At 38.4% G+C, this 27,161-nt stretch overlaps 1 protein-coding gene across 3 annotated transcripts in view; it reads right to left on the bottom strand.

Annotated features, from left to right (window-relative positions):
- Positions 1-27,161, bottom strand: part of QTMAN (queuosine-tRNA mannosyltransferase) — a 270,156-nt gene that overhangs the window by 40,954 nt on the left and 202,041 nt on the right. For 2 of the 3 annotated variants that reach the window (XM_026673512.2, XM_087950076.1), the window contains exon 5: positions 9,945-10,253. The exons of the other annotated variant lie outside the window; for it this stretch is intronic. In XM_026673512.2, coding sequence (XP_026529297.2) covers positions 9,945-10,253 — 309 coding nt within the window. The remainder of the gene's footprint in view (positions 1-9,944; positions 10,254-27,161) is intronic. 3 annotated transcript variants of the gene reach the window in all.

Genomic DNA, 27,161 nt, shown 5'->3' with positions numbered 1-27,161 from the left:
TTGAATTTTGTATTTTATTCATGCTACTGTAAGTGCCTTGATTTCCCAGTAATGACCTAGTTCTCCTAATGAGTAACATTAACCCCTGGCTGTAGCTGTCCGGGACTTAATTGTCAACCGAAGCTGAAATAAGGAGAGTTTGCCGATCAGCAGGTATGTGGTATATTAACGTGTGTCATTTCAGACCCTAATAAATAAATCTGTTGCTACGGCAACAGGAACATCAGCTATATCACTTTTTTTTTTCCTGAGCTTGATAAAAGTAACTGTCTTTCACACCAAGCTTTTAAAAAGGAAATTAACTATATGTAACCATAATTAGAAGAAACATCATTTCTCATTCCAGGAATATATCTACATTAATGAGAAAAGACACTGTAAAAAGAGGATATTTTTTTTTAATACTGTGGTCAGGGGAAGTGACGGAATGCAGTACTAAGATCCTCACTTTCTTCAAATAAGAACAGTTTAGGAAAAGGTGCAGCACTTCAGACACGGTGTTCCAGGCACACTGAATAGTAGTAACACTTACTATCCTAACATATACCAGTAGCCTCTTCAATCCATCCTAAAGGTTGCCCAAGTCGCTACAGCTTATAAAGGGAATTATAATCCAGCCTGATGACCTGCTGTGCTACCTGATCTGAAACAGAACAACATTGGCAGTCCAAGAAAGTTCATGTACAACTGCAGCAAAATGATAATTTAACAACTAGTTCAGAATCAGTAATATTAATAACAGAGCTTATGTAGGAGAAGGAGTGGCAGAACCTGGAGGTGGAATTAAAAGAGGGATCAGCCTAGAATCCCTACGTGGCCACAAGTGAACTAAGTCCAACCTTGAATTTAGTTGACCCTTATCTAAAGCCAAACAGATGCTAAATGTTAGTTGAGAAGATTCATGTGCATAGGCACAATTAACAATAAATCAATTTAATTGGATCTTCCCATGTGGGCATGGTCTTTTTGTGCCTGACAACTAAAAGAATAAAACGGTGCAAGGTAACTATTGCATCTAAAGTCTTCCTACTCTTGACATGCTTGTCACAATCTCCCAAACCGATCCAGTTCTTTAAAGTAGGGGTCCCCAACCTCTGGTCGACAGACTGGCACCAGTCTGCAGCATGCCCAAAACTGGGCCATGCAAACAAGCGAAGCCCTATCCATGGGATGCAGGCAGCACACAAAACCACATCCCCTCCAAGCTATGGAAAAACCTCTCTCCACGGAAGCGGTCCCTGATACCCCAAAACTTGGGGCCACTGTTTTAAAGACATACATTCATAACATACAGCTTGAATTATAAAATCTTCTTTCTGTGAAGGAACAGCAGGAGCCATTCCTCAACTATGAGCAAACTAAAGAAATGCCTACTTCCAGGGGTGGGACTCTACTGGTTTGGACTGGTTCGGGCAAACCCCTTACTCCAAAGATCAGCCGGCAGCAAACTGGTTCGCTGCGACGAGCATGTGGGCTTGTTCACCTGACCCTGCTCTTTCTTGTGCTTTGTTTCCTTTTTTTAGAGCACAGCTGATTCGCACAGCAGAGAAGTTTGCCACCCCTCAGCTGTTTTATTCACAGGGGCTGCAGTAGAAGGTAAGTATTAGAGCTTTTTAAAATGCGAAGCGCATGATCCCCAAACCGGTTGTTATACCGGTGGAATCCCACCCCTGCCTACTTTCCATATTCCTTACAAAGGTTAAGGGCAATGTAGAGCACCTTAAGTGAAGGAGTTATCAAAGGAATTTAATTTGAGGCTCAAAATCAGATTATTTATTCTTTCCTATATTAGAACTATGAAATATTTCTTTGATGATAAAAAGAGTGAATATAGCACTCAGATTCCTCATTCCCTGTTACACAAAGGTAGAATAGCCAAAAAAAAAAAAAAAAGTATTTATTACTGGAAAAGGAAAAAAAGCCAAAGGACAATTGCCAAAGGAAGCAAGTAGTTGAAATTAAAAGGAAGTTAAAACTTTCACTAGAGGCAAAAATGTCCCTTCTTATCATATTAGTAGCCACTTCCACCCTGAATCGGAGGAGCAGAATGGTGAAGGATTGCCTGAAGGGCTGTGGAAAAGGCAGATGTGATAGATGTGATTAAGATCAGAAAGAAAAATGAGGACGAATCGGAAGAAAAGAAATAGGTATTTATTTATTGGTACTTCTCATTTGAAAACATAAAGCCAGAATTGCGATGGTTTCAGATTTTTTTTAATAGATGTATTTTCAAAGCGCTAATAGACAATCCCTCCAAGCCTTATGCAAAAGGAATATGATAGAAGATATATACATTCTTTATATTCAGAGAATATATGTTCGTTCCTTTGTAGTAGATGCAGAATGTGCAGAGATGAAATGAGAGAAACAATGTACCAATGGGAGCAACTATGGAAAACTTTGATGTGGCTTCTAGTTTTCACTATAAATAAAGAAATACACTGAAATAAAATAAAAGTCCCTTCTCATTCATATGGGTGGTATGTGTCTTCTTCACTCTTGGGTCCTCTACCAAAGTCTTGGGAGTTGGAGGTTCTGTGAGGTAACTTAGCTGTTCCCAGTGCTGTACTCTACTGGATAGAATTCTCTGATGTCCTTCTCGGGATCTATTGGAGCCATGCTCCTAGCTTAGAAGTCACAGCCCGGAATACTCCTACCACCACTGGGATCATTTTGGCCTTTACTTTCCACATCCTCTCTAGTTCTTCCTTCAGGCCCTGTTACTTCTTTACTTCTCATACTCCTTTTTCCTGATTTTGATGTCACTTGGCACCACTGCATCTATCATTGTCTTCTGATCTTTTTCTACTACCACAGTGTCTGTTGGATTGGCCAATATTTGCCTGTCCATCTGGATCTGGAAGTCCCACAAGATCTTAGCCTTATTATTTTCCAGATCTTCTGTGGAATCTCCCATCTGGACTTGGAAAGGTCTGATCCATATGCTGTGCATATGTTCCTGTACACAATGCCAATTACTTGGTTATGCTATTCAGCGTACAGTATGCTGTTTCTATCTCCATCTTACACCCTGACACTATGTATTGCACTATCGCTGAGGCTTCTCTGCCTAGTCTGCATCATGGGCCCTGTCAAGTGTGGGACACCTTTACCTCCATAGATCTGGTGCTTAGTGCCTGTTTTTGTGCTGCTATGATAAATGTATCAGTGCTGACCAGCCCTTTCAAGCCATCTCTCATTCTCTGTCTCCCACCCTCATCCACTATTTTTTCCTTAATTCACACCATCAAGAAAAGCTAATTGGATCCAGGCAGCAACCATTCCTGCCAACTCAATTGTTCTGCTAAAATATCCAGGTTTGTAAAGCCCTATTTGTCTCCATAACTATAGTTTTATCAAATTATAGTTTCAATTTTCTTATTAAGACTTTCCATTATATAATCAAATAGAGAAATACTCTATTTTATTGTTCAAAGAAAATGTCTCTTACAAACAAAACCTTGTTTTTAAAAGATTATCTAGAGTTAGGCAAAGAGGCATCTTGCACTTTTATTTTTAAAGTTCCCATTTAAAATAAGTTTATGCTTAACACTGTTATATCAGTATGAAGTTTTTATTACCAATTACCCACATAGTTATCTATCAGTGTGCCAGATCAGATTGTAATAACTACAAAAACTAATAGATTTGACATTTCACCTACCATTATGCAATCTTTTTTTTTGGGGGGGGGGGGGGGGGGCAAATCACACCATGCAAATTAAATACAAAGGTGTGGCATTTGAATAAGATGGTGGAAGAAGATGATTGTTTAGCAGTTTATCTCAACAAAAAGATTGTCTAAAAACTATTTGGGATATACAGTATGTGTCAAACTTAATCCTGGCAAAAAAAAATGCAAAAAAGACTTCTTTATAATGCAGTGCACTTTAACTTGCTTGTGACATCTTAACAATTTTCTAACATGGTCTGACAAAAGGAAAAAAAAAAACAACCATTATCTCAAATAAGATACCAGTATTATTTGTTTGTCATCCTTTATTCAGTTACCTAGGAAGCCTGTGCTTTTTTTTGATTCTTTGCTATAAACATATTAAGTTTTTGCCCATAATTCTGATTTCAATTAATTTATGATGTTGGAATTTGGCTCCAACAGGAAAAAGTTCTATATATTTCATCATCATACACATATTTTTCTGCTGTGATTTAACCTGCCTCCCTTTCTTGCCCACAGGATATCTATATGAATCTCGACATAATATTGTCAAGTTCTGCTTCTTGACAATTGTTCAGAATAAAAGTACAGCTTTTTGCCTGAGTTATGTGAGCATGTATTGTAAAGTATTATTGTCATCCAAAAATAAAAGACTTAGATTTTGATACAAGAAACAGGTCACACTGCCTCAAGTTAATTAGGAGTTTTTTGGTAGTTTGAAGAATTCATTAACTCTCATCCTTAGATGCCATCTATAAAACTGCATAAATAGATTTAGGGTTCTTGTTCTGTTTATTAATATTTTTTAAACAGAATAAAAGTTTTATATATATACATACACAAACACACTAACACGCACACGTGCACTAACTATATACACTTATTTATTTTATAACATTTTACCACCGTATGATCAGCTATAATACATAGTTGTATACCAAACTTTGTTTTCAGAAAGAAAATATCACCCTATAATATAGCCAGAATGTAAACTTGAAGGATTTTTAAAATTCTTTTTTTTTAAAATCATATGTAGAAATTAATGAATTCTAATTCTGCAGATACAAACCAATAGCTGAATTGAAATTCAATATAGTTTTAAGATTTGCATTTTACTGAGTTTTGCAGTGCAGTATAAGATGAATAAATACAAATGCACATAAAATATGAAAATAATAAAAATGCAATGCATTTGTGAAAATTGCTTGCAAAAATGGCTGTGAAAGCTTATGTATACATCAGGAAAAATACCTATGAATTTTTGTGCAAGCCGCTCTTTAACACATTGTCAAGCTGATGCAGAATCATGACAAAGTAAATTTCAACTAGAGAAACGAAAAAGAGAAAATGGAATTGACAGATTCATTCGTTCCTTTTACCAATAGCGTAAGGGTTGGCATATCAAGGTATTAGCATTGCATAAGCACAGAGGTGGGCTGTACTTACGTTAACAACTGGATGGCTGGTTGTGAGTGTGCTCATGCCACTTTGGGGCTGAAACGGAGCTTCAAACAGGCAGCTAATCAACTCAGGCAGCTCCGGTGAGTACAGCGGGCGCCGCATGGAACACAGCTGGGCAGCATGGGCGGGGGAAACGAGCTAGAAAGTTAGCTATATATGGAAAGGATAGCGCAGGGGCGGGTGGGCAGTGATCACAACTACCGGTTTGCCCGAACTGGTCCGACCAGGCAGCAGCCCTCCAGTGCATAAGCAGCACTGAAATTGGATCATAGATCAATAAGACTTACATTCCCTAGAATTCCTAAGGCAGATATCTGGGAAGTCTGAAAACTGGTCTGAAACACAGTGAACTCTGTAACAGGAGCAGGGAGGAATCTATAATATTCGACTGTATAGTCAGAATCTCAGAAACCTAGGTTTTGTAGTATCACAGCTAACTACTGTTGCACTTTAGCTTGCCTTTGGCTGAGGCCTACTAAGTGAGGTAGCATTGAGGGAGGGCAGCTCCTTTGTCTAGTAAAAGCTGTAGGATGGGGAATGGTGCAGAATTGGAGGAAAGTTCTGGATATTTTCCAGCCTGCATTGCACCCCTGTACCAAAATGCAACGATGAATATTGCCTGGATGCAAATGTTGAAGCACAATTCAGTTGAAGCCTAAATGACATCTGCATGTGGAATGGGGGAAGCAATGCCTTGTCCTTCACCTCAAGCGGCCAAAATATCTTGAGCTGGCTGTGCCTTTGGCTCGGTCTCAACAGTGAAGCAAAGCCACAAGATACAGTGTTGCTCTGGCAGATAAAAAAAGCTTTTGATTCTCTATAGACTCTTGCTGGCGCAAGAGGCCAAAGGATCAGGCCATTCGTTTCCAACAAAACAAGGAGAGAAACATTTGGGGATTCTGGTGCAGAACATCACAGTGAGGTATTGTTTCATCGCGCGAGACAAATAGACGTAGGTGAGCAGAAAGCTCAGAATACTAAATAAATAAATACATTTATATATCACCCGCTTTTAAGTTTTTCAAATCGTACTAGTATTCTTGTGCAGGGAAATGGCTGCAGTGAGAATGTCTAGCATCTTGAAAGAGTAGCAGCACTCTTTGACAATACTTTTACCCAGCAACTCCACATCCTCCTTATTACATCAATCACCAAAACCTGGTGTTTGTTTAATGAGATCATTTCAGGGCCTCAGAAGGGAATATTTCAATCTGCTAATGCCTGAATAAGGCGCAGAAAATTGTTAGCTGCTAATGCGGTGAATGATGTATGCGGGTGCATGTGTGTGTGTATGTGCATCTCATTGCAACAGCAGAGCCTATTGTATTTACCTGTGCGGTGCAGGTTTCTCTGCTGGCATTATCTTCTCATGACTAACAGGTTGAACTAAATTTTTTTTTAATTTGCTATTTCATATTTATCATTTTTAAAAAGAGAGCGAGAGAGGGGAAGAGGGAAGGGGTAATTGCATTTTTATGAGCATATTTACATAAATCATTTTGCTGGAATATCCCAACACTAAATGCTGAGAGTGGAAGCCCTCCAACCATTTGCATACGTGCTTCTTTTCTGACGTGGAAATACTGGCGATTTGGATTTTCATCGCAAAGCCTGGCTGCACTGGAATTCTAATGGGCTTAGAACAGTAAATTTTGAGGAAACTGATTGCTACCCCTGTAGCTAGTCAATGTCTGCCTAGACCCAGTGGCATTTGGGGGGGGGGAGGAGAGTGTTTTATCATAAAATTATCCCAGCAGAGTCCATTCCGCAAGATAACATCATCATCATCACCATCGCCATCACCATCAGGACTCCACGCAGGACCCAACAGCTCTGGCACAATATTGCCAGTCATTTATCTGTTGTCAGCACAGGTTACACACTGTAATCCTTGACTGCCTCGGAATTAGAATGTCTTTGATGTCCCCACAAGAGTTTTTTGCCTGAAGGCTTTACCAATGCTCAGCCGCTCAGTGTTTATTCCTCGTAATCTTCCTCTCATCTCCAGGCGAGCAGTGACAGATGGTTATGGGCACACAATAGTATTAAGAGTTTGGTATTTTTTTTCTCTCCCCCACCCCTTTTTTTATGCTGTGCTCTCTGTACAACAAATAGCTATCAGATGCGGGCCAGAGAGCTGACATGGCTCGCTTAGGTAATGGCAAACAAACAGCCCCGGTTGATGCTTTCTGTCATTTTCCCAGCTCACCCTGCTTGTTTTCATTGTATACTCTCAAAGGTAAACTATATTAACCTTATAGACGGTTATTAAAAAGATATATCTATATGAGCATAAAGTGCCTTTTCCCCCCTCTCTGTTCTCCTCACTCTTTTGATTATGAAAGTAATACTGCTGACATATTGAACAAATATCGAATGTCAACATAAATTTTTAGTATGTGATAATATTCCCCTTCATATAGCCGTGTGTCAGGCGGGAACCCTGGATGATGCATAGCAGTAAATAACCCAAACAAAATTAGTTCTCTTGTCAGCTTCTACCTTGTATGTCCCCAGGCATCAGTAAAATTGACTGCACGCTAGATTTTCAAAATTAGCCCTAATGTTAGCTGTGTGTCTGGCAACCTCCAAGTTTCCAATGTTCTACTATATTACCCGTAAGGGTGAATGTGTTACTTTTATATTTTGGCATTTGATCTTGCTGATGTGGCTTCTCTTCTTTCTCCAAATTAAAAATAATTTAGCTCTAACAATAAGGATGCATGCAGACAGAAGCCTGCATCTCTTTAAGCAACTAACTTTAGGCAACAAAATTAAATTAAACAAAACAAGGACTCAAAAATATAGAGAAAGAAAAGGAATCATTTCACCGAATATTGCTCCTTTCATTAATTTAGCTTTGTGCTCCTTTATGCAAAAGGCATAGTAATTAGGGGGATATATTTTCCTTTTCGTTTACCCTGCAATTTATTTATTTTTAATAATACCTAGGGGGAAAACAACTCTCCCTCCCCCCAAAAGATCAGTATTTTAAAGGAAACCCCACAATCTATAAAAGTTTCAGCATGTATCTTAATATAGCCGTTTGTCAGAAGAAGAAGAAAATTCAACAAACTAGCAGCCCCAGTATTAGATTTATGAACTTCACATTCCTAATCACTAATGGAATGGCAATCAATACATGTCACAAACATGCCACATTGTAAAACAGCCTATCAGAACACAGCATTTTTTGTTGAGCTGATGGCAATTAAATTTGACTAAAAATAAATGTAGCTCACTGAGAAAAATAATGTGAGAAGTGTGAAGTTGATTAAACAAATCCAAAGATGGATTCCGCATCCACTTCCAATCCCTAAATTTTTATGTTCAGACATTTGGAGTCAAATATGAAAATCCCTTTAGGTACCAGATGCTGCAGATCATCTGGGAAAGCTTCTGGAGTTTTAATGTGTTGGAAGTCAAATCCCCCGCAAAGGCGATTTGCCTCGTCGGTGTGGTGCTCTTATGGCTTCACCTGCAAACCGTTGCTCTCAGAAAAATCTGACCTACTGATCGACCGGGCATCTCAAAAATAAACACAGTATAATCTGTGGATGAAGTGAACTCTAATCAGGCCACATGCAGATTAAATGAACTGTGAGGGGGGAAAAATACTAGATTAAAACGTTCGTGCCCAATACCGGAAGATTATCAGGACATTTTACCTCTTTAAATCCTAATTTATGGTAGGAGTCAAACTAAAGTTTATATATTTGTAGTAATTATGTGGGTGGGTAGATTTACTTCAGTTTAGAAAAGATTTGGCGATCAGGTCAACAGCTTGAAAAGCAGCAGCTTTCTTATAGCCTATTCCATTCCCTCTAAGCCTACATATAAGCATATGCTGATTTCTAAAAAAAAAAAAATATTGTAGGAAAGATAGATTTTAAAACGAAGATGCAAATAGCATAGTATGGTCTTGAATATTAACACCTAGTCAGTCACGTTAAGATAATTAAGATTTTTTTCAAAATAGCACTGCATATTAAACATTATTAGTGGACAGAGCTGCTTTCAAGCAGGATTTTCAGCAGTTTTCATATTTTTAGTGTCATCCCATGTTTCTTGTCCATATATGGATGCTCAACTCCCTCCCTGTTGTTTTTAAAAAACAGTGATTTTCAGCACTTCATTCTGTAACCAATTATTGAATTCTGGAGTCCTTGGTGCTCTCTGAGCTTGGTTGTTTGCAGACATATTATTACCCATTTAGATAACATCATCAGTGCTATGGAGTGTGGGGTTTGCTCCCTGTTATATACAAAAGCTTGCAAGTGTTGGTGAGGGTGTGGTTATCTCTTTGGTAGCTCCTTGATCAGGCTATTGATTGTCTGATTTGATTATTTGTCCGCTAATATAAGTGTTGGTTGCTCAAGAGGATGAGTTCTTTGTGTTTCCTTCTTAGCTTTTTTATTGTCTCTTTTGTATGATGTGTAAATGTAATTTATCTCTATGGGTTTAGATAAGCAATGATTAACACCAGAAAAACAAGCAGAAAACAATACTCAAGGAACTATCAAGATCCTTACCAACAAGACAAGCTCCTGTATATAACAGGGAGCAAACACCACACTCACTAACACTGATGATGTAACCTAGTCGGATAAAAAAATGCCTGCAAGCAAACAATCCAGCTCAGAGAGACCAAGGACTCCACAATTCAAGCCTGACCTAAGGATATTCTCTTCTGTTAGTATGAATATTAAAAGAAAATTCTAAATTCTTCATCACCAGACGAAAATAGCACTGTTTCCGAAGTCAAATTCTATTAGGCATAACATTTCAGTGTTGACATTACACTCACCATCTGTGAGGCCAAACAATGTGCAAAGGCCTCTGCTGATATTTCAAACTGCCTACATTGTGACCAAGAGGAGTGGCACATTGGCTCTCTTCTCCTTGACAAAGATGCTGTCTCTCTGGCCAGGGGCAACCAAATCTAGACTCTACTTTTTGGCGTCCAGGTCTTTGGTCTAAATTGTTGATTTTGATGATATTTGAAGTTTCACACTTCTGTTCTTGAAAGGGCATCTCCGTAAGCAAAGATGTATCTCCAATTCCTTTAGCATTGAGGCCTTCTTTAGTGTGGGGGAGTGTGTTTTTTGGCATAAACCTGTTACAAACAAATAAATAAAATTATCCTTCTTGCAAAAGCCATCCATTTTAAACACAGCTCAAAACTTTTGAATATAATATTTTTTTTAAAAAAAAATAACCCCAGTATTATAAAAGTTTATGCAAGTGTTTGTCAGAGGGATAATAATGGAGACAAATGGATGAAACCACCAAAATCTATCTTCAAGACAAGGGTAGTTCTGAATTATTATTTCTTTTCAGGAAGGTCTGGATTGCTAAGTGGTTAGATAGCAAGCAATTAAAGCAATACACTATGGGTAGCATCCCACTGGTTTTCACAGGTCATTAATAAGTTTTTATTTACTGATAGAGCAACAACTAATAATACTCATTATAGGTAATCCTTGTGTCGGGCTCCGATCGCAGCGATGTTAGACGATGTGTTCAGCCATTCTTCAAACATATAAGGGTGCTCAAAAAGGAGACTTAACAACCAGTCCTCATAGTTCTGGCCATCACACACACACATACACCCGTGCAGTCACATGATCACAATCTAGGTGCTTGGCAACTGGCTCATACTTAGTATGGCTACAGTGTCCTGTGGTCACATGATCACTATTTGCAACCTTCCATGCCAGCTTTCCCCAAGCAAGCTCAATAAGGAAGCTGACAGGGAAGGTCAGAAGTCATCTTGAAAGTTGCTCCCACACTCCCACGCAGCAGCCACTTCGCAGGCTCATCACACTCATGCAAGGCCACTGACAGACCTTCCTCCACATAACAGCTGCCCCGACCCCCCAGGCTCTCCAATGCCTCATGGACCACTCAGACATTCTTCCCCACCCAGCAACAGCCAAACTGTTTCTTTTTAAAAAGGAAATCCCAGAAATTAAATGCAGGGCCTTCTGTATTAAAGCATATGGAATGTCATTTTAAGCCTCTTTTAAACAACCACTAGGGAAATAATCTAGTCGTGTTTCTTTCCTATGACTAAAATACTTTTATTTTTCTAAAATATGTTTATTTCCCTTCTTTTCCTCCACCTGCAAATATCTGTATAGAAAATGTTCCTCCCTAGGGGCATGGTTTCTAAAGGGGCTTGAGATTCAAGAAAATGTATGTGAAAAGAAAGCTCTGCCATACAATTCTTGGATTTCTGTTGTTATAGTAGGTTGTTTTTTTTTGCCAATACCCCTCCTCCCCAAAATCAACTAGTATAGTTACCTCTTTACTGATTTTGAGTTACAAGGTTTGGGTGCAATCTTTTAGTTTTTTTACCCTGGCTCTTGCACCCAGTTATGCAGTACGTTACCTCTTGATATTTTCCAAGATATTAGTCCTCATAAATCCATTCTGTCATACTAGAATTTTCAGTTATTAGATAAGATGTTCCCAATATCTCAATGAAAGCAAGTAGAAAATATCTTTTCCACTGTGCAACAAGGAGTCCGCTATCTACTTGCATTGCACACATAATATTAATCACCTTGACAGTTTTTTAAGAAGCTATTTTGGAATGCCATTTCACTGAATGATATTTAGAACAAGATTTATTTCATGATAGAGTTAGAAATAAGTATTATTCACTTTAATTTGGCAGTGTTTGGCACCCAGTAGTTCTCCATACCTCTGGGTAATAGTGGAAATATTAAAATATAAAAAGCATGGATGCAGAGACTCACAAAAATACCAAATAAATATTCTTGGAAGGTATTTAAGTGCAAGTGGGATTAAATGGTTGTGTTTTCGCTAAGCAACGTAATCTTTGCATCTTTCATATTCCCTGGACACAAAATAAGTCAACCATAATTTATACACACTATAATCTCTATGGTCAACATTACAGAAATGATATAACAATCTATTTCCTGGTTACTACTTCTGTGGTTTCCTCATAGCTTCACCATATCACAAGAAATTGCATATTTACTTATTTATCAAATTTGCATAGCTGCTCATCTCATCAAAAGTGACTCTGGACAACACACATTTGGATAAAACCTACAGATATAAAAGCAATAAATATTAACAAAATGTATTTTAAAAATACATTAAGAAATAAAGAGTGTGAAAAAACATACAGGAACTCCTAGGTGAAGAAAGGATTAAAAATGTTCACCTCAATAATGGGGCCATCTAAGCAAATCTCTGGTTCCCTGGGAGTCTAATGACATGGCTAGTTCTTGAGGGTCTTCTGAACTGTCAAAAGGGATAGAGACAATCTAATTTTGAGAAGGGAAGGATATTTTATAAGGTGGGCATCATACAGGTGATGCCCACCTTATGTGTCCTGGAGCCTATCCAAGGTAGAACCCTAGTTGATGCTACCCAAAGCATGACTTCTTTGCCAGGTCTAATGACGGATGAGGAGGTCCCTCAGAAAGCCTGGTCCCAAGCAATGGGACTGAACCCAGAAGCAAACCTACAACCAAGGCTACAGTTAGGCAGCCTGGTAGCTCTAACTATGTAGACTCACTCCACCATTACCAATAGGGAGCTCTGCTCTAGTTAATGGAAAAATTCTAAATAGGCTGACTGCAAAACAAACCATCAGATGATAGGATCATCTTTATTTATGAGCATGCTTCTAAGCATCACACCAACCCTGTAAGCATTCTTAGAAAGTAGAATCGGGAAGTAGTTTTAGCCCTGTTCTTTGTTTGGAAGTGTGTGCCTATAAAAGAGTCAAAAGCAGGCAGGAAGAGGAAGAGATATCAGGCAAAGGTATCTCTGGATAGGGTAGGGTAGGGTAGGACAGAATAGGGAAGCATTTCACCTGATACCTTTCTGGAAAAAAAAAAAAGGATCACTCTGGATCACCAGGCTGAAGATGGCAGGCATTGTTATGAATAGACCTGATCCACCTACCAGCCATTTTGTGCAAGCTTTCAAAAAGCAGCAAAGGTGCTGCTGGCTCCAACATGTTACCGATTGACAGCAGGTTTATGCCACTGAAAGGGTGAGGAAAAATGTAACATCACAGATAGACTTTGACTTACGAACACAACCGAGCCCAAAATTTCCATTGCTAAACAAGACAGTTGCTGAGTAAACTTTGTCCCATTATATGTCCCTTTGTCCTGCCACAGTTCTTAAGTGACTCACAGCAATTGTTCAGTTAGAAGCATGGTTGTTAAGTGAGCCTAGCTTCCTCATTGGTTTTGCTTATCAGGAGGTTGCAAAAGGTGGTCACATGCCCCCGGGACACTGCAACTGTCATAAATGCATACCAGTTGCCAAGCGTCCGAATTTTGATCACGTGACCATGGGGATGTTGCAATGGTTGTGTGAAAAACAGTTTTAAGTCACGCTGCAGTTTGGAACAGTGGTTAAACAAATGGTCATAAGTTGAGGACTGTCTATACAGATAATCACTGTGTTGGCTAAATAACCTAAAGCTGGGGAAAAGTGAATTTTGGTGGCAATACTAGCTTCATTAATTTGAAGGTCAGAACTGAAACTGTTTTGGAGATTTCCATTGACGTAAGGGGAAGCCCAGTAGTTTTTATTGAAAAATACAAACATCCAATAGAAGGGAACCTACGTAGTTTCAGGTTGAACCAGAGAGTCATTGGGGTTCATTTACCTTGGCTGTTTGCTTGTAGACAAGCAGATAACACAAATCGGGGCACAAGTACAAATATACCTAGAGATTAAACTGATTTTCAAATAAAGCTGTGTAAGTCAGTTATGAAACTTGTCACAATGCCACTTCCTCCCCAATGTACATTCATTTGGAAACTGGAAAAGGCTGAAAGTTAAAGTCTATCACTGGCTCCAAAACTTACGGAAAGTATCAGACTGAAAATTCACATCCTACCAATCAGCAATCTGATATCAACAGACTACCTGGAACTGGTTCAATGTTATCAGAAAGCAGCTTCAAAAGAAGCAATGCGATGTTCATTTTCCCACCTCAGATTCTGCTGTAATGTTTGATGTTAGATTAAAACGGAGGAGAAAGACAGAAGTCATTTGTGTTTCTGTTCCCATTGCTAGATAACTGTGGTATCTAAACATAGTACATGGCAAACAAATACCTGTTGTGGCCAAATAAACATGTTGAGCCTGAGTGAATCAACGCCCAATCAATGTGCTCTTTATAGTATTTGGCCTTTTCTTAGTTTTGTTCATTTTTATTTGTAATTGGGTTTAAAATAAACTAAATATTGATATCAACATAATAGTGTAACAATTATGTTACATAATTTATAAAATATTAAAATATGCATAAATTATGTATTGCATTCAAGGGACAGAACATGTAAATTTAAAAAAGGAATGGAGAACCGATTGGCAGTGGTCACTCACAGCTCCTGAGACTATGGGACACATGCCAGAAACTCTTCCACTTTTCTTACCAGAGTGAAAATTGACAGGTGGGGGCGGGGAGTGTAGTTAGTTCTTACTGCTGGACTTCTCTATGCATAGAATTGACATTTGAAATGAAGCAGGTACTCTTTCCAAGAGAAGTTTAGTGACTGCTTGAAGTGACGACACTGAAAAAAGTGACTTAGGACTGGTACTCATACTTACAACCATTGCAGCATTCCCATGGTCATGGTCACATGTTCAAAATTCAGGCCCTTGTCAACTGGCGTCTATTTATAGCAATAGCACAAACTTATATACCGCTTTACAGTGCTTTACAACCTTCTCTAAGTGGTTTACAGAGTCAGCATATTGCCCCCCAACTAATTGGGTCCACATTTTACCCACCTCGGAAGGATGGAAGGCTGAGTAAAACTTGAGCCTGGTGAGATTCGAACTGCCAAATTGCAGGCAGTCGACAGGCAGCAGAAGTAGCCTGCAGTATTGTACTCTAACCACTGTGCCAATGGTGGGATTCAAATTCTTTTTCCTACAGGTTCTGTGGGTGTGGCTTGGTGGACGTGGCTTGGTGGGCGTGGCATGGGAAGGATACTGCAAAATCTCCATTCCCGCCCCACTAACCTGTTTTCCAGCTCCATTCTCCTGTGCAAGGCAACAAAAGATGACCCAGCCGATCAGCTGGGACTCGAGAGGCAGAGAATAGATCGGGGTGGGGCCAGTCAGAGGTGGCATTTGCTGGTTCTCCAAACTACTCAAAATTTCCCCTACCTGTTCTCCAGAACTGGTCAGAACCTGAATACCACCTCTGCACTGCACCACTGTGGCTCATGACAGTTACACTGTCCTGGGATCACATGATCATCCTCTGCAGCCAGCTTCTGACAAGCAAAGTCAATGGGGGAAGCCAGGTTTGCTTAATGACCACACAATTCATTTAGGATACTGAGTTCTAGGGCTCCTTTAATCATGAAAGTAGACTGGGTGCCTTTGGGCTAGTCATTCTCTCTCAGCCCAATCCATCTCAAAGCATTGTTGTTTGGGGAAAATAGGTAGAGGAAGGTGTATTAGGTACATTCGCCACCTTCCGTTATACATTAAAAGGCAGGATAAAATGTATTAATAACTGCCAATAATAACAAATGGTAATAATTGTCAATAAGAAAGACAAAAAAGTCTGGATAGTAAATGTGGCAGCACCTGAAGACAGCAGAACATAAGAGAAAGTACTAGAGAAGATCACAAATTACAAAGACCCCACAAATAGAAGTAGAATGGCTGTGACAGAAGAAAGCAAAGTTAGCACCCATAGTATTAGGCGTCTTGGGTGCAATTCCAAAACAACTGGAGCACCAATTGAAAACCATCCGCACTGATAAAATCACTACCAGTCAATGGCAAAAGACAGCCTTACTTGGAACAGCTTACATCATGCAACAATATCTTTAATATTATTAAACAACAATATGTGACTCTCCCAAGTTGTTGGGAAGGATTCGACAGGTGGCTAAAAATGACAAATCCAGTCTAAACATATGAGTGATTGTGTGACAAATCATAATAATCCGGGGCCGTACCAGCAACATCTTGGTACGGCGCGTAGAAAATCTGCAGATAGACAAATTTTCCACCTGTCAGTTGCAAAGGCCACACTGCTTGGATCTGTACATACACTACACCAATACATCACACCATCCTAGGTTCTGTGAAAGAACTCAATGCACACGAAAGCCAACACCTGCTAAAGAACTGGCAGCTGTGGATTTCACATTTTTGTGTATAGAATGATAGTAATATTCAATACTCAAAATCAGTGATATGAAATTTGGAGTGGACAAGTGCAGAAAGGGCAAAGTATATTCCTGGTTACTTATATCTCTGGATATATATATATCCAGAGCTGTTTCTAATTAAATGTAGAATATGATGGTTAACAATATGACACATTAAAAAGTACACTCTATTGACATAAGTCTTTTTCATGCCATTGCAGCTTCATGTTTTTATTTTAAAAAATTAATCCTCTTAGGACCTGATTTGATAACACATTATTGCTAAGAATGGCCTTTAGATTTAGACAGTTCTTCCATCTGCATGAAAAAATATCCTTAATAAAGATGGCTGACTATTACCACTAAACTCCATTTATAATGACAACAAAAATAGCATAAATGTTAAAACAGCATTAGACGATGTGGTATTTGAGGCACCAAAATGTTCTCTTTCCAGTTAACTTTTGTTCTTTTCCATCAGATTAAGCACCATTTCATTTACCACATAAACAAATCATGGCCAGGGAAAATACTTTCTTGGCCAATTATGAACTGCACTCTTAATAATACCCAGTTCACTGATTTAGTAGCAAAAAAAAAATCTATTACAAGCACAAGAAAAATATTTTACCCAGGTATCTAAATTAGATTCTTGGGGATATAAAATTTCTGGTTAAAAATATTGTTCAAAAAGCCTTATGAGTACCTCAGATATAATAAAAAAAATATAAGTAATCTGTCAGCTTGGTGCATTTGACTGTAAATGCTTTGTTGAAACACTACAGCAAAATAACTAATTCTTGAGTACATAATAGAAATCTCTTAACATGCTAAAAGTCACTATAAATGTCAGCCTGAACGTTTGACATTTAATATGCCAGATTTGCCATTCTTTGTAGCTTGTAGAATATGCATTCACGATACTAAAACAGTTGCGCCAACATACCTACACACATTAATTTGCAACAGAGATGTGAAGCTTATACTGTTTATGCATAAGATGTCATTATATTGTTCCTACATGTTTATTCACAATACCTCATGTGGTCTAATGAAAAATTATTTATGAGAATCAGCATTATTCATTGGCACCAACAGTCAAGTTACACACTATTTTATTAAAAACACCATCAAAAGAAGAATGGAAAGATAGTGATGGCATTGTCAACCCCTCCCCCCACCCCCGCACACACATTCGAAGCCCTGATTATAAGGCTGCTTTAGGTTAGATCAAACTGTCAAAGAAGAATCTACTGGCTGCATAGTAGTTGGGAAAGTGATTTTCATAAACAAAATATGCATGTAAGAGATAGGGGAAAAAAAATACATTAATTAACTTGATACAAATTGACTCAAAGAAGCTGGACCTGCTCTGAAACAAAGAAAGTGCAATTTCCCAATACCGTATGTCTTTGTTGGTTATTTCCTTGGGAAAAAAAACATTTGAAATAAATGTTCAAGTAGAGATCTTTGACAGAGTAACATTTAAAAAAAAATAAAAAATTATGTGCCTTAGAAGGATTAAAAATGACAAATTGTTTATAGAAAGTCACTCGTGTTTTTTTTTTCCTCCGTCTATATGCCATGTTGAGTTTTAAGTGGTTAAGGTGGTTCTAACTAAGATGACTTGCCAAGCCCACTCTGAATGTAGACTGCGCCCTTTCATTCTCATGCCATTCTGAGCAGATGGTTTGTACTACCTCCTACTTTCTTTCTATAGAAAATGGAAGCTCCAATTGGCTACAGTGCCTGCCAAGGCCCTTCTCTTTCAAGAACTGGTCAATCCCCTGGGGAGCCATTTCATCCTGGGTTGATGGGATCCTACCTTCTCTATTGCTTGGTAGCTGCCATCTTTCTTTTTTTTTAAAAAAAAAAAAGCAGTTGTGGTTGGTCCAAGGATAGTCCAGAATTTTTCTTGTTTACCTTTTCACCAGATCTACTGTAGAAGTTCATTGCTCCATTTAACCATTACATCTCTCAGTGGGCATCCTTTTGGTTTTTGCAGGCTGTGTGAAGCATAGTCTCCTTGCTTTTCCACACCACCGCACCGCACACAGTACTGCAAAGCTGGCCCTGTCCAATATTTAAGTTGCAATGAAAGCATGGAATGAAATTACAAAGTTTCTGTGACTATTCCTTTGCTTCATTGAAGCTGAATCATCAGTTCTTCTTTACTTCAAAGCTTCCATTAACCCCTAGTAGAAATTAGAATTGAAAGAATAACCAATTCCCTTTGCTTTAATCATTGCAACACCCAAGCAGCCATGGTACAATAAAGGAGAGGAAGGAGAAAGGATTTGCATGCGGCTTTTCCTTAATGATGATGGCAACTGGGATTACTGCTGTATGTTCGTGTAGTCGTATGATGTTGAGCTACATGATTACAAGAACACATGACTACATGTCTTAGAAAAAAAATTGCTAGTCCCAAAATGTCTAATGTCCAGGAAAACAAAACAAATGTGGTTATTAGTGAAGATAGAACAGTATCCAAAATGAAAAGGCAAGCATTGAGAGACACACCCAAAGTGGCCAGCCTACACAAATGGAAAGAGAAGAAACAGAGGAATGGTCAATCAGGGTCTGCTTTGATTGTCATCTGGACAGAGATCCAACTATTATACTGATGAGTGGAAATTTTTAAAGTTGTCTTCAGGAAGACCTGGGAACAACATAAGAGACATGTCAGAATGGATGGAATTGTCTTCAGGGACAATTGATGTTACTTAGGTTTCTTTCCAATAAGTCAGAGAGTTTAAACTAAATGTTGGATATAGGCACCTGAGTGTCTGAAACCATAAAGGAATACTTGTATTGACTGATAAAATGAAAAAAAAAAATACATTGTGTGCCACATCCTTTCCTATATTCTTTTGGTGCATAGTTTGCCCAATTACAGTTCAGGTTAATTCAGGTTAATCAATCTAAGATGTCTATCTCTTACCAGATAGTATTTTATGAAGAAGAAAAAAATCAATACTGACAATCAGTACATGAATAAAGAATAAAATGAAAAGAGCGAAGTATAGAAAGTAAAGGTAACACTGCAGGAAAAGGAAATGATAATCATAATATAGAAGTTTGGTTCCATTAGGAAAAAAAGTTTAAAAATAAAATTTATTTAAATAGGTAACTAAAAACAGATAAGTACACACCTGGAAAGACAGAGCAGAAAACATCTCAAAAGATATATTAAAATATTGCACATAAAGAGGAGCCTCTTTCATTTTAGAATGCTTTGTCTAAAGTTTTGCCTTGGGGGAACATTCATTTTTCTGGATTTAGGATTCAAAATCTTGGCCATTTTCCTTGGCACTTCCTGAACTTCAAAACTTTGGCACTTCCTGCACCTCACACTCCTCTTCCCAATCTTGATCACTACACTTTGAACATCTTCCTTGTATGCATCTTATTTATTTATTTATTTATTTATTTATTTATTTGATTTGCCAATTGTTTACAAGATAATAAGTATAAATGTATACATAGTTGTGAATACATGAAATGGTTACATATAAGAAAAATAAAAGAATAGGAGAAACAATAGGATAGGGACGGTAGGCACGTTGGTGCGCTTATGCACGCCCCTACAGACCTCTTAGGAAGGGGTGAGGTCAATAGTAGACAGTCTAAGGTTAAAGTTTTTGGGGTTTGGGGAAGAAACTACAGAGTCGGGTAAGTATTCCAGACATTGACCACTCTATTGCTGAAGTCGTATTTCCTGCAATCAAGTTTGGTGCGGTTTACTTTGAGTTTGTATCTATTGTGTGCTCTTGTGTTGTTATGGTTGAAGCTGAAGTATTCATTGACAGGTAGGACATTGCAATGTATGATTTTGTATACCATGCTTAAGTCAGACCGAAGGCAGGCGTAATTCAAGGTTTTCTAGTTCTAGAATTTCAAGTCTGGTGGCATAAGGTATTCTACAGCGAGTAGAGGAGTGGAGAACTCTTCTTGTGAAATATTTCTGGACTTTCTCAATTGTGCTAATATCAGATACGTAGTGTGGATTCCAGACTGATGAACTGTATTCGAGTATTGGTCTAGCAAATGTTTTGTATGCTCTGGTTAGTAGTGTGATATTACCAGAGAAAAAGCTACGTAGGATTAGGTTAACAACTCTTAATGCCTTTTTGGCTATGTAGTTGCAGTGTGCTCTAGCACTTAGATCATTAGAGGTGAGTATTCCAAGGTCCTTTACAGAGCTTGGGTCATCAACAAGATCTTGACTATTCAGCTTGTATTTTATTTTCTGATTTTTTTTGCCAATATGTAAGACAGAGCATTTATTTGTTGAGATTTGAAGTTGCCATTTGTTTGACCATTCGGATACATAGTCAAGATCTTTTTGAAGGGTAGCAGTATTGTCTGTGGTATTGAACAGCTTTACGTCATCAGCGAAGAGTACACAATTGCTCTTAATATGATCACAGAGGTCGTTTATGTAGAGTATGAAGAGAGTTGGTCCTAGAACACTGCCTTGGGGAACACCACTATTGACAGGTACTGGATTTGATAGGACGCTCCCGATTTTGACCATTTGTTGTCTGTTTGACAGGAATGCTTCTATCCAGTTATTCAGTTGTCCAGAGATACCATAGGATTTTATTTTTAGGAGTAGTTTGTCGTGTACCACTGAATCAAAGGCTTTACAGAAGTCTATGTAGATTGCGTCTATTGTTTTGCCCTGGTCGAGTTGTGTCGTCCATATGTTTTTGCAGTGTAAGAGTTGCAGATTACAGGATAGTTTTTCCTGAAACCAAATTGTTTATTGGAGAGTAGGTTATTTGTCTCTAAGTGAAGGATGATGGATTGGTTAATAATTGATTCCATGACTTTACAGGTGACGCAGCATAAGGAGATTGGCCTGTAGTTTTCAACTAGGCTTGGGTCTCCCTTTTTGAAGATGGGGATGACTGTGGCTTGTGACCATAGGTTAGGCAAGGAGCTGGTTCTGAAAGATTTTTCAAAGATTATGCTTAGAGGTTTGGCTATGGCAGAGGATAGCTTTCTTAAGAAGTAGGCACATATTCCGTCCGGTCCAATAGATAGAGATGGTTTTAGGTTGCGTATTGCTTTTTCAACATTGTCTTCTGTGAAATCGATATGTATTAGATCATTGTTGTTATCTGTGGTACGGCTAGGAAATATTGGGCATGATCCATTGCTGTTTACAAATACTGAGCGAAGAATGTGTTAAAGATGTTGGCTTTAATGGTGTCGTCGTTGCAGTCTTTACCATCAGGTCCTATCAAGGGAGGGATGGACCTTGAGTCTTTTAGTTTGTTGTTTACAAAATTGTAAAAAGCGCGGGTGGAATTGGTGCTTAGAAGGTTTTCCTCTTGTTTAATGTGATAATTGGTGCATTCGGTCTTTATCTGGTGGCATAGATTTTTGTATCGGTTTTTGAAATTGGCAGCGTGACCAGATTTGTTTTTCCCAGAGTGATCTCTTTTTGGATTGAAGTTTCCTTATTGATATGGGTAATCTGCTTTTTGTTTTGTTTTGGGAGTTGTTGTTGGTACATATAGTTTGATGACTCTTTTGACTTCAAGTAAAAATATGTTATAATGGTCTTCAACAGTATTGCATCCAGTGAATAGAGATTGCCAATCAAGGGATGAGAGATCGTTGTCTATAAGATCATAGTTGTCTTTTTGAAGTTACAATAGGGGATTACATCATTGTGGTGATTTTGTGTGGATGTATGTTGAGACAAAAGTCGATCATATTGTGGTCACTACTGGAAAAGGGTTCTTTAGATTGTATTCCGTAGATTAGGTTCAAACTGTTGCAGAAGATGAGATCGAGGCAGTTGTTTAGTCTAGTGTTGTTGGTTACTAGTTGTTCCAGTCCCAGATTTGTAATAGCATTGTAGAAGGTTGTGTGTATGATTTCAGTTGTACAATCATTTAGGGTCCAGTTAATATGAGGTAGATTGAAATCACCAAGAAGGATAAAAGGGTATGGGCAGGATGCAGCCCATGTTAGTAATGTATTTAGCTTGTTTACATGTTCGATGTCATAATCAGGTGCTCTGTAACATAGTAAGAATCGAATTGTGATATTTGAGGATAGTTCACAGATGATGGTTTCAGGAAGGGCAAACTCCTGGGTAACTTGGATATTTTTAGATGTAAGGATTTTTATAGAATATAGCAACTCCACCTCCTCGACGATTTTCACGATCTGATCTGTAAACATGATAGTCTCTTACTGTGGTAATGGAGTCGGGGAGAGATGCATTGAGCCATGTTTCACAGACAAATATAATGTCGAAGTTAGCCATATTTAGGAGGAAGAGAAATTCAGGTATTTTATTCACGAGGCTTCTTGCATTGAGTAGTTTGCATTTAAGGCTGGCAGTAGTTGGAATTGAGGTAGTTGGGGGCGTGCGTGCCTAGTCTTGGGTGATGGTGGATGGGTTGAGGTAGGGTTGTGGTTGAGGGTAAAAGCTGAGTATTGGGTTGAGTGGTTTTACTTTTGATACAGTCAGCATGGTAGTCAATGTACAGGTCCTTCTCTCCATTATCTAGACGGTTTTTGAGTTCGATGCGGAGTGCGGGAGCGGGCACGTTGCTGTATGGTTAGGTCAGGGCGGCAACGGAGGTTCTTATGGATGGTGTTGGTTTTGGCGAGTGAGTTTATAGTATAAATGAATTTACGTTTGCTTGATTCATTTTGCAAATGACCCTGCACAAGCGTGGGGCCACAGAGCCATCTCTATTTTTGAGCTCTCGGTCAATGCGGGAAATGTCAAGTATTTCATCAGCGGAGATGGTTGATGCTTGATAATTTCTGATGATGTTTCGGACAGTTGTGATGTCATCATTGACATTGATGTCTTCTAGACCAAATAAGATGGCGTTTGGGCGTTTCCGTTCACGCTCAACGGCTTCTCTGATGAAAGTGGGATATCAATATTTGTCTGGGTTGTGTTTATTTGTGGATTGGGTTGTGGATTGGATTGTGGTTGATTGGTAGAGATGTGGTTAGTAGCTATTGGATGTTCAGGTTTTTGCGTTGTGTCCTTTTTTTCAAGGTTGGATATTCTTTCTTTTACGGCGTCCAGGGATGCTACTATGATGTTGAGGGATGTTGTAATCTCCTTTACTTCAATGGAAAGAGGAGAAGAACATGCAGTAGTCTACCGTGTAATCTGTCTGAAATCTTTTTGTGGGTGGACTTAAAAGTTCCACATTCTAGTAAGAAACTTTCTCTCTCTCTCTCTCCCTTTAAAGCTGCTCAATGTGGCCTGTGAAACTGAGATGCTTTGTTTTGTTCATCTGATAAGGTTTCTGAACATAAGATTCATTTGGCTCCTTTTCTGGAGAACACACAGTGAGGAAATAAGATAGTTGAAAACTACATTTGCCTCAGAATTATGCAAAGAAGGCTGAAGCTACTATCAGAAATCTCCACAAACCTCACAGAATCAAGCTTCCTGTTCCTTTTATCATTATTCTTGTTGCTTTCCTAGATTCACATCCTTCTACCAAAACCATGTTTATTTATTATGACTTAATACCAACTGGTTACATGACATATGTATCACTGAACACCAACAAAAAGCTTCCATAAGCTATTTCAATTGGGGCTACTTTAAAGCTTTTATGTGTTCTTTTGATACTTTTTTTTTACACCTGTCAATAGCATGTGTGTGGGGATGCATATTTGTTGAACTCAAACAGTTAGGTGAACACATTTTGATTTTATGAAATATGTATATTGCAATGAATATGATTTTGACATTGGTAGGGATGGGTAAATAAATAAGTGCAATATAATGTTAAAATAAATGCTCTTATCTAAAGCTAAAGAAGTATGTCCTTGATAGTATGCAATGTGTAGGTAAAACCAAATATCTTGACATTAGTTCAGATTGAATGAAGTGGCACAATTATTAAGCATTACCACAAGTATAAAGGAATGCAATAAATCCTTCTTCAGGTTGAGCTTATTTCTTGTTATTTCATGGACAAAACCATATTATTTTCTTGGTAGCAACATGGCAATGACTTTCTGCTATTATCTTCTAACTAACAGCTACAAGAACCCTGTCCGTTTCCTCAGGTTCAGAGGGTTCAAACTTTTCCCAGACAACCATTCAAGATCAGCTCCTATAACTGCCCTACATCAAGTCTGAAGTTCAGCAATAAAGCCTAATGCCACCAGTGTTCCTAAATCTTCCTTGGGAGTTTTATTTTTATTTATTTATTGATCTTTATTTGTCAATTGCTTACAAGATAATAGGTATAAGTAAAAACATAGTTATGAATACATGGATACATATAAGAAAAATAAAAAAAATAAAAGAAACAATAGGACAGGGACGGTAGGCACATTGTTGCGCTTATGCACGCCTCCTACAGACCTCTTAGGAAAGAGGTGAGGTCAATAGTAGACAGAATAAGGTTAAAGTTTTTGGGGTTTGGGGAAGAAACTACAGAGTCGGGTAGAGTATTCCAGACATTGACCACTGTTGCTGAAGTCGTATTTCCTGCAATCAAGTTTGGTGTGGTTTACCTTGAGTTTGTATCTATTGTGTGCTCTTGTATTGTTATGGTTGAAGCTGAAGTATTCATTGACAGGTGGGACACTGCAATGTATGATTTTATGTACTATACTTAGATCGGACTGAAGGCGGCGTAGTTCTAGGTTTTCTAGGTCTAGAATTTCAAGTCTGGTGGCATAAGGTATTCTGCAATGAGTAGAGGAGTGGAGAACTCTTCTTGTGAAATGTTTCTGGACTTCTCAACTGTATTAATATCAGATATGTAATGTGGATTCCAGACGATGAGCTGTATTCGAGTATTGGTCTAGCAAATGTTTTGTATGCTCTAGTTATTAGTGTAATATTACCAGAGAAAAACCTACGTAAGATTAGGTTAACAACTCTTAACGCCTTTTTGGCTATGTAGTTACAGTGGGCTCTAGCACAGATCATTAGAGATGAGTATTCCAAGATCCTTGACAGAGTTTGGATCATCAAAAAGGTCTTGACTATTCAGCCTGTATTTTATTTTCTATTTTTTTTTTTGCCAATATGTAAGACAGAGCATTTATTTGTTGAGATTTGAAGTTGCCATTTGTTTGACCATTCTGATACATAGTCAAGGTCTTTTTGAAGGGTAGCAGTATTGTCTGTGGTGTTGAATAGCTTTACATCATCAGCGAAGAGAACGCAGTTGCTCTTGATATGATCACAGAGGTCATTTATGTAGAGTATGAAAAGAGTTGGTCCTAGAACACTGCCTTGGAGGACACCACTATTGACAGGTACAGAATTTGATAGGATGCTCCGTATTTTGACCATTTGTTGTCTGTTTGACAGGAATGCTTCTATCCAGTTATGCAGTTGTCCAGAGATACCATAAGATTTTAGTTTTAGGAGTAGTTTGTCGTGTACCACTGAATCAAAGGCTTTACAGAAGTCTATGTAGATTGCATCTATTGCTTTGTCCTGATCGAGTTGTGTAGTCCTTATGTTTTTGCAGTGTAAGAGTTGCAGATTACATGATAGTTGCCCGGTTTCTTATCTACCTGAGTTTTCAAGGTAATAAAACTCTTTTAATTAAATAACAGGAAGGCATAAAATAAAGCAGCAATCTTTTGCTTCATTGTTATTTCCAAGACTAATTATGCATAATTATTTGCTTAGGAAAAATCAAACAAACAAAGCAGGAATAGCAAGAAAATTTTGAGGCTGGGGATGACATTCAGGTAATCTGGTGCTCAGTAACTAGTTATTGTCTGGCTCTCTAGCAGATACCTAGAACCAAAAGCTGTCCTTTTCCAGGTATGATTCTCACATAGTTCTGTTTAGTAAGATTTATTGAGATAGACAGGATGGGGTTACAAGAATTCCGTCAAATGAACTATTGCAAATTTAGAAGCAGTAGGTCCCTGCGTATGTTAACATAGAGAATTTGTGATCTTTGTTCCACCAGCATTCCTATGACGTGGCAAGAAAATAGATCACTACACTTGGAGTCTTAGTGGACAACCAGCTAAATATGAGCCAGCAGTGTGCAGCAGCTGCCAAAAAAGCTAATGCAATCCTAAATTGTATTAACAGAGGGATAAAATTAAGATCAAGGGAGGTATTAATACCACTCTATAAAGCCTTAGTAAGACCACACCTAGAGTACTGCATCCAGTTTTGTTCACCACATTATAAAAAAGATGTTGAGACTCTAGAAAAAGTACAGAGAAGAGCAACCAGGATGATTAGGGGACTGGAGGCTAAAACATACAATGAACGGTTACAGAAACTGGGCTTGACTAGTCTAGTAAAGAGAAGGACCAGGGGAGACATGATAGCAGTCTTCCAATATTTGAGGGGCTGCCACAGGGAGGAAGGGGGTCAAGCTGTTTTCTAAAGTGCCTGTAGGCCAGACAAGGAATAATGGATGAACAAGGAGAGATTTAACCTGGAAATAAGGAGAAACTTTCTGACAGTGAGAACAATCAACCAATGGAACAGCTTACCCTCGGAAGTTGTGGGAGCGCCATCACTTGAAACTTTCAAGAAGAGACTGGACTGCCATCTGTCAGAAATGGTGTAGGGTCTCCTGCTTGGGCGGGGGTGGTGGACTAGATGACCTACAAGGTCCCTTCCAACTCTGATTATCTGTTAATCTGTTAAACACTAAAACTGAGGAAACTTGTAGCTGCCTGTTTGCATAACCATCTTTAGCATCTTCATCAAATGATTTATTAGCTCAAGAAAGTTGGGATCCATTTGGATAGGCAGGACTTACTTCCTCATTAAAAATGTAGGACTCAGTTGACGCAAACCAAATGATAGAAAACAATACCACACAAAGCTTATTTTGTGA

This window comes from Notechis scutatus, chromosome 1 (genome assembly GCF_049901735.1).
Source record: "Notechis scutatus isolate UNSWTSFEM ecotype Mainland chromosome 1, rNotScu1.2, whole genome shotgun sequence".
Lineage (NCBI taxonomy): Eukaryota > Metazoa > Chordata > Lepidosauria > Squamata > Elapidae > Notechis > Notechis scutatus.
Note: the sequence above shows the minus strand (reverse complement) of the source record. Positions and strands in the feature narration are given on the sequence as shown.